General features: G+C 34.6%; 1 protein-coding gene across 2 annotated transcripts; it reads left to right on the top strand.

Moving 5' to 3' along the window:
- On the top strand, positions 1 to 8,944 carry Smp_065190.1 (the record flags this gene model as incomplete). 2 transcript variants are annotated; one of them, XM_018796069.1, is made up of 7 exons in its annotated part: positions 11 to 128; positions 3,910 to 4,068; positions 6,721 to 6,849; positions 6,896 to 6,941; positions 6,993 to 7,091; positions 7,140 to 7,226; positions 8,751 to 8,879. In XM_018796069.1, exons 1-7 carry the CDS (start codon positions 100 to 102, stop codon positions 8,877 to 8,879), a joined length of 678 nt encoding a protein of 225 aa, XP_018650318.1. In that variant the 5' UTR covers positions 11 to 99. The 2 variants fall into 2 exon arrangements, with proteins under 2 accessions (XP_018650319.1, XP_018650318.1); XM_018796070.1 differs by having other exon boundaries at positions 1 to 128; positions 6,896 to 7,091; positions 8,751 to 8,944.

Here is an 8,944-nt window from a genome sequence, read left to right as displayed (position 1 = left end):
GCTAGAATGGAAATCCTTAAACACGTTTTTGGATTTTTGGTTTTCTTAAAGTTCTGTTCACCTTACGTTATTCATCTGAACTCGACAAATTGGAAACAAATGTTAGATGGTGAATGGCTTGTAAAATTGTAAGGAAGTTTTAAATATTTGGTAATATATGGATGTTTAACAGTTTTCAATTTGTTATCGTAACGAATCCTTTAAATAAAATGTAAGACATGGATTGCAAAAGTGACACACGTAAAATCAGTGGATTTGTAGAATTTTACAGATCGACTCAACTCTAAAGTTCATAAAATAATAAGAAGGCTCGTAGGTATTCGGAATTTAGTCCAGATTTTCGCTGTTTGTTTTCAGGCTATTCGTTTTCTACTACGGTAAAGCACTAGCTTCAATCTACTGTGTGGTTGTATCGACGAGCATTTTTGTAGTTCCGTATTTCCCTACAACTTCGCCATATGAATTAGGGATAATCATATCGAAGGGCAACTTGAGATACTGGAAAACAGGTAATCACTTCTTTACTCCCTAGCTATTCTCCAAGTTGTGAAATTGTGCTTTTGGTAATTAAACTTCAAGTTTTCTGTCACGTAACGACAATATAATATCGGCTCTCTAAATATCAATCAATCATAAATATGGATCCAAAACATGATTTCGAGTTTTTCTGGGTTTTAGACTATAGTAGTTGCTCACTGAAGTCGAAGTTAAACATTTGGTAATGACCTATTTTACTAGATTCGGTATCATGAGTCATTTACAGATATATTTTAAGGAATATGTTAAATGTTGTGTGTTTGTGCTCCGATAAATATATGACGTGGCGATGCTGCCAATTAGAATACAGTAAATTATCGATCAAACCAATGACACGAGTAGTCTAGAGTACTTATCGGTCCTGCTAGCCTAGCCCAGTCTATTAAGTCCAGAACACCAATAAAGGCCTCTGTAATATGAATCATTTATTTCGAACATACTGGGTTTATATGCCAACCAGATAGAACACATCGTACCATGAAATAGAAAATAACATTTGTACAAGACTCAGTCCAAAGTGTCTGTGAATAAGGGGGATAGTAATTGATATACAGGACATAACTCAAGAATGGTAAATCGTATAATAATAGTTCATAGGTCAAAATAAAACTCATAATAAGAGGGACATGAATATGAATAGTTATTTAACAATTATGCAATGGAAATATATGTATCATATTGGTTCATAAATAGTTCTCAAAAGTTACCATTGATAATTCCCTTCGGGAGATAACAGAATCACCAAAGAGAAAATATGGCTAGTAATATATGAGTTCATTGTGATTATCCCTGACCAGAAGTTCATTTCCCTGTTCTCTGTATGTTCAAACAGTTCGGGTTCATATAGCAGGTTTTGTGTTGCTTATAATCGACTGGCTAAAAAACAGATTACCAGTTAGCTGATAGTTTTACTGACTACTGGATAGCATTCGTCTTTAGTTTGATGTTTTGGTGAACGAATCAACCGCATTAACGAGGTCCGTAATATGAGCGGTTTTAGAAGTATAAACTCATTTAATTAATTTAACGAATCAAAGGCAAAAGTATACATATTTGAGAGGTATCTGTATGATTTTTATTCCTTTTTAATCTGAAGAAAAACCCCGAGTACGAGTGAATAAATTTGTAGTACTTCACTGGCTTTCAATACAGGTATCAAAATACAGTATATCTTGATATTAAGATTTTCCAAAAGTATAGTCATACCTACCTGTTGTATGATCTGCATCAGTATGCCAACGCCAGATATGGCCAATTTAGATGGTACCTGTAGCTTTAGAAAAGCTGTATTAGGTTTCGTATTATGTGAAAGCATTTGTAAGTTTGACTATTCAGAAAATTGAAATTATTTATGACAGGACAGAACTTTCAGCAGGGATAAGGTAATGAGTGCACTGGAGAATAAAAGTATACAAAAAATGAAAATAAAGCGGAATAGGAAGTTATCTCAGAGTAAGATGAATTAGTTTGTATTAGTCATTGTAAGTATCGTTCGAGTTGGTAGCTAAGCAGAACGAATAGAATAGTACATAATTATTCGCTGATATATGAGCATGTTCTGAAATACTATAAGGGGGCCATACGAAGGCAGATGGTTTTCTCAGACCACTTTCCGAGGCTTCGACCATTAGTTTTAATCCTAAAGGATGTGAAGCGATTTCGGAAGCTTCAGTCACAGTAGTCGGGGGCAAAAGTAGTTCTGTTTGTCACCCACCCCTCAGGGTTCGAAAGCCTATGTGCACTATTGGTTTGGGATTACAGTTTACCAACTCACCTCGGTTAACCTCCGTTTTAACCAGCTTTGTTTAGGTGGTGGCTTTTCGCTTCTTGTCCTCTGAGTTTCGTAGAAACCACCACGTGAAAACATGACAGGAATTTCCCAGAAGAGATTACCAACACATGACCATATGAAAACGCTAAGGGGGGAATGGACTCTTTTCACTCTTGGTTGTGCCTAAAGTGTTTAGGAGCTCGGAGTAAAATTTAGTGGTGGTCTTGCCGTAGCCTTCTGTGACATCCTGTACAAAATTGATTGGAACTGCCTTAGCTAAAGTCTCTCCGTGTTTTTTTTGACTGGACTATCTCATATTATACACTATTCTCGTTCACTCACTGATCTTTTGATTGTACTCTCCTCTCATTCCTTAACTTTTTTCACTGTGTCTCCATTCGTGTAATGCACGTGTTTGGGTTCTCTGCTGTATCAAAGTTTACGCGTGATACATAGTAGTTTGTATCACAAATTCGAATAACAAAATGTTGATATAACAAATTAAACAAATACATATTTGTACACTCTCTCTTTATGGAAAATATATCAAACATTCCTGGACAGATTAGTGCATCTTTTTCTTGGAAGGTCTGTACACAGTAGGATCAATGGAATCAGATTGATTGGGGAAGTTATGTATACATAAAGTAGTTATAATATCTGAACTGTTTTTATAGTATTGTTATAAGTTTTCAAATGTTATCGTTCATTTTCACATAGACAACTGTATTATATTAAAACAATTAGTTACTTTCATAAATTTCGATAGTGTATTAAGAAAACGAAGATTATCAGAACTATGTGATATATATATAGCCTCTGCCAGGGAAGTCCTACTCACTGCCTTCTCGTGGCGGGAGTGTTGTTCACAAAAGTGAGAGGACGAAAAGCGAATGTCCGGCGCTTTAACCGGGTTGGTGGATGTGGAGGATCCACCTAGGGGAGTTGGAAAACCCTGATTCCAAACCAATGGTGCACATGGGCTCCAGTGTCCTGAAGGAACGAATGGCGTATGAACCAACTGTTGGTCACCGGCTACCATGGGACTGCATCTCCTCACGATGCTCCACTGCCTTGTGGACTAGACCTTTAGGTCAAAGGCTGGGGGTGTGGCCCCCTAAGAAAACCACCTGCTTCAGTCTGGGCACTTGGGCAGTATCACAGCCCTCAAGCAGATCGAATGAGATTTGTGAGGCGCATATTTATCTGGTGCTTCCTTGTACCAATATTTATGTGTTTAAATAAATAATCACACATATACTTGTTAAGAACATTTATATATAAAAATAAAAGGTCAACTAGACTAGAAATGGGAGATAAGAGGAGACAAGGATAATAATAATAACAATAATAATAATGCGAGGACGATTTGGAACCTAATCACTCTGGATGATAAGCTAATATTACTAGGGTAGGTTTAAGGTGAGAAGACACTGTTTTTAAATACAAAAAGGGAGTCTGAATTTTCGTATGGCTAAGGCTTCAATTAACCTTAGTATACGCCTTTCTACACTAATATATCACATAGTTCTGATAATCTTCATCTTGTATTGTATTAACTAGTAATATCTAGAGAATTTTTTGTTTTGATTTTGACATAGCTATGCTCCTTGGTGCCCAGCTTGTCGACAGTTTTCACCAATTTGGCAACAGCTCTCTGATGATAGCTCAATCAATGTTTTTGTCGCAGATGTTGATGTAACAGAAAGTCCTGTCCTTAGTTTCATATTTTTTGTCAAGCGATTACCGACGGTCTACCAGTAAGTTTAATTTTATGGTCATAATTCAGTACGTAGATTAAGGTTACGAATTTCGTTTGACATATCAGTTTGCAATTCTTTGTTTTGCCACTGGATAATTTGTTGGAAACAGCTACGGAAGACTAGTTCTACAAACGGTGAATCAAACAGACAGGTGAAATTGTCACTAGTTTGATGCGCCATCTAGCTTAGCACTCATGCTATTTTAGTATTAACCTCATATGCGTAAAACATTTTTGAACATTCCGAGACCGATAAGAGCATTTTTCTCTACTTTTTAAGAAACTATAATATAACAGCGCTGTAGATACGGTAAATATCCATTGTGTTTCATCCATTTTCTTGTCGATCACATTTGCAGCTATACCTCTTCCGTCAAATAATTCAAACCTTGTCAATTTTGAAGGTTCATGTACTTGATTGATTATAAAAACTTTGAACGCTTTTACAAAAGTAAAAGTACTGATCACTGTGTATCACTGTAAATTCAGTCGTAAATGACCCGCTTCCTAGCTTAATATTATTAGTTTCCTAAACTTGGTATAGGATCAGAGTAATTTATTGATCTTTAGTCGAACTTGATGAATTTTTTAACCATACCATTCTAACTCTTTGTAAATTTATTGTTGTTTATATAGTCTGTTTTTCACTTGCATTTCTAATATTTTATACCATACGTTTCCTGGGCACTTGTCTATGATTGATTGCAGCCTCTCGTTAAACTGATTATTATCGTTTTCGTTGCTATCATTGGTGAGTGCCTAACAGTGGGTAACATTCATTGTGATTCCCTCCTTTATTTTGAATGATAGTGTCATGATCCTGGTCCATGAGATCACCATCCTATAAGTGAATTTCGTGCTTCTTTGAACAGCATCAGAGCAATTCCCTCAGGGTACAGAGCATTTTCTTCTTCGTGACCAGAGTACAGAAGCATCTCTTCTGAATATATTCTTTTCTACCCAGCTTTGATCAAATGGGTTCCGCTGATTCCGAGCACTATCAAGTTGTGTCGCCTTATTTCCATAGCTGTTTGATTGGTCCTCCAGGTCTCCCACATTTTCCGGACATTTCACGTATCTACATTAATTGTTGCTCTTGTTGTTAGGTGGGTCATCGGCCTTGTGACTTCCGAAAAATCTCCGCTTTCATCCTGAGGCGTCATAGTTCTTCCTTCAACTCCTAGGGTGGAGTATAAATGGTTTAGTTTGTTCATTGTGATTAAGGTTTATTTTTGGCAAGGTTATTTTCTCCAGGGTGGACTTTCTGACCTCATGTCAAAACCTCCTTCACCCGGGCTTGAGACCAGCAGTAACCCCAGAAAAGCTACAGGCGTAGTTGGCAATAAATATAGGAGAATTGTATTCAGTATTCAACCACTAGTACATTTTCATGATTTTCCCACATTATTCACCGTTAATTCACTCAGATTCATCAACTTGATATAAAATATATACACTGACCCTAAATAACTAATATTGTTCTTTTTAGGTTATATTAAGCAGAAGAGAATTCAAAAAATAAATTTTTCATATTATTCCACTAGGTTCGCTGATCATGTCTTACGTTTCTAGAACTCGTCGTCAGATACCATGAAGTTATTTCTTGATACACAATCACAGTATTATGTTAATAAATGTTCTGTTTTACTGTTCATAATTCGTCTGTCCTAATTAACAAATAAAAGTTTTCATTAGCTCATACCTAACATGGCAAAGAGAATCTGATAGATTAGAAAATATTTTGTAAAATCTACTCGACCTACTTACAAGTAGCGGAGTAATCTCTGTGAAAATAATATCGCAGAGAAAATAATTATTCAGTAGTAAACATGGTGTGAAATAAATTCTATAAACTATAGCTTATAAATAAGTAGTATAAAGTAAAAACAATTGATTTTAGGAACTAGAAACGCAACTCATTACGAACGGGTGAAACTATCATGTTTTTCAATCTAAGTTGGCCGTTTCTCAAATATCAGTGTATAAGAAAATTGAGGTGCTAGAAACAAATAGGAATTAGTACATGACTTCCCTGTGCATATTATGATTTCACTGTAATCCTTGATAGTTCGAAAAAGTTTGCTGCGATGTTTGAACATGTTATGTAGTAAAGCTGGATGAGCTAGTTAATATTGTCACGATTCCTTTAGCCGTATGTTCATGTTAATTTAGCACGGTAGGAAAACTCAAAGGTAGCCTTTGACTATAGTATTAGTAATGAAAAGTATGTATACAGAAAAAAGCAACACAAAGTTAAACTTGGCGTCACTATAGAGAAGTGATTTTGTCATTAAATTACTATACTTCTACTCATTACGTCACAAGATCAAAAACTATGATCCACTTACGTCATCTTGGAAAGCCTAGTGGAATCATTAGCCTTAACACATATAAATTGACTCAAAGCCTAGTTTTTCAATCTTCATTTGCTCATTAAGTTATATCAAATTAAATTTCAAAAAACCACTTTAATTAGTTACGTATGACTGTTTTTAAAATACAAAATCATAAAAGTGAATAAATTTGCTTATATGATTGGCAATTTAATTAAGATGAAGTTTAATTTATATTTTATTCTTCTTTCCTTAATATAAGAAATACTTTATCTTGATTGTGAATAATTCATCAAGTGCATATCTTCATATTACAGTGTAAAAAATGGTTTATTCAGAGAATATGACGGTGCAAGAACTCTTGATGATCTCAGAGTTTATGTGAAATCTGAAAAATATGAAAATGAAACACCTTTACCATGGTATTATTCACCAGCATCTTATCAGTAATTTCTACTTGTTTATAATATTTTTCTTCTACAAATCACATAGTATGCGCATTTTCATACGTTTCATGGATCTTGGCATTTTTATTACGGTTTGTATTGATAATTATATTTAATTGTTCATTAACCTAATTTATTTATAGAATACTCACCAAGCATTTTTAGATGCTGGTTATAGTAATTGGATGTCATTTTTAATCATTGGTCTATCGACTATATTTTGCGGACTATTTATTGGAATTGTAAGTTTTTCAAAACAAAAATACTTATTTGCAATTTTTTTCTTTTAGATACTAGTAGTGATTTTTGATTGTTTTTTCCCACCGCGTCCACAAATCCTAAGATTTATTAGGAAACCAAAAAAAGTGGAAGAATCTGTGAGTCTTGCTCTTTTTTACCATGACTTAATTATTCATTTAGTTTGTCTTGCATAAATGACGTTGGCTTAATGATTGAAGCATCTGATTTTCACTCAGTAGGGTGTTGGTTTTAACTCAGCCCCTAGTTCAGTTTGGACAGTCGAGCAGAGTACAACTACCTCTCATATAGACAGTATCACTCAAAGCGGATGTTTTAATTTCTCTGATTATGGCCCAGCTATTCCTATTGCATAGTATTCTTGGACACCAATTCACTCGAAAATTCTAATAGGGAGTTAAACACTAATGATCGTTACGTAAAGTGGATAAAGGAATTTAGTAATTACATAGGAGGGAAACAGATTTTAATAATTTGGCATTAAGGAAAATTAAGCGTTGATTTTGTTGATGACCACTATTGAGAGGGCAGTTTTAAAAATTCCTTGCGAAGCCACTCATTTGGTTTGTTAAGATGGCTATGAGTAAATTTCAAGTAAAGACGAAATTAGTCGACTGCCATTTTATTCTCATTACGCAGACAGTTTCGTTGTACGTACTAGTAAGATGACCGATCTAACAGCGCTCATCCGTCTATCATGTTCACCCTAGGTGTAGAATTTAATTGTAATATCACTTTTTTTTGCTAATAAGGAGACTAAGCGGAACATCAAAAGAAGCTATGCACAGGAAATCAACATCAACTGGTCAGTCTACTTGTCTTGCACCTAATGAAAAGTCTAACATATCGCGACAAACGTATTTATTTTGATCAAATAATTGAAGATGAGTTAAAGGATACTCACAACTTACTGTGAACATATATCTAATAAAAGTGTATTGATATTTAGGAACTAGTTTTAGGAGTACCTATTACTTTTAGTCATTGTTATTTTCGAATTTTGTGTTGGTCTCTGGATAATGTATGTTGATAGATTGCATTATATATCCGTTCAAACTGAGTTACAGTTTATATGAAGTTATTTATGTAGAGTAAATCGAAAATCTAACTTTTGCTACTGTTTATTTTATTCTCACAATTTGACGTAGTATACTGCTAAGGCAATCATAGGATCAGTCAATCTTTGTCAGTAGTTTTAAGTCATACTAGTAACCGTAACTATTAATACTTCTTTCTCAATTCAATTTTTCGCATAACCTTTACCCTTTTCCGATTGGTTGTCACTACTTTTAGTTTGCTTATTTATTGTGTGCTCGGAAGTCATGTTTACGTTACTGAGTTGTACTATTTCAGGCTGCCCGAATATCATGTTTTCCTTACCTTTCTTTTCCCTGTGTTAGCGGCTAGTTGTTATGTGCCCAACTGCCGTTATAGAGTCCGCAATAGAACCGCTCATATTAGTATAACTCAATTTTTAATTCACAGGTATCTTAGGCAAACCAGAAACCCTGACACTCAATTGTGTTTATCAAGACATGGTATGTTTTCGTATGCGATGAAATCACATTCAGGGAGTACCATTGTATCTCTTTTAATTTAATATGTTCTTCAGATATTTTAAACTAACTTTCTCATTTTCTCAGTTACAGTATGAAACAGAAAAATCCACGTCAAATGTTCACGATGACGATGTATCAGAGGAAAATATAGGTAATGAGATTACGGAAATTCGTCAAAGGAAGGTCGATAATAATGAAGTTCATGATTCATAATCTGATGTATTGCACATATATTTACTTATGCTTAGTTTCTTTCTAATATCACTGTTTCACTTTTC

The sequence above is a fragment of the Schistosoma mansoni genome, chromosome 2 (genome assembly GCF_000237925.1).
Source record: "Schistosoma mansoni strain Puerto Rico chromosome 2, complete genome".
NCBI classification, from domain to species: domain Eukaryota; kingdom Metazoa; phylum Platyhelminthes; class Trematoda; order Strigeidida; family Schistosomatidae; genus Schistosoma; species Schistosoma mansoni.
Note: the sequence above shows the minus strand (reverse complement) of the source record. Positions and strands in the feature narration are given on the sequence as shown.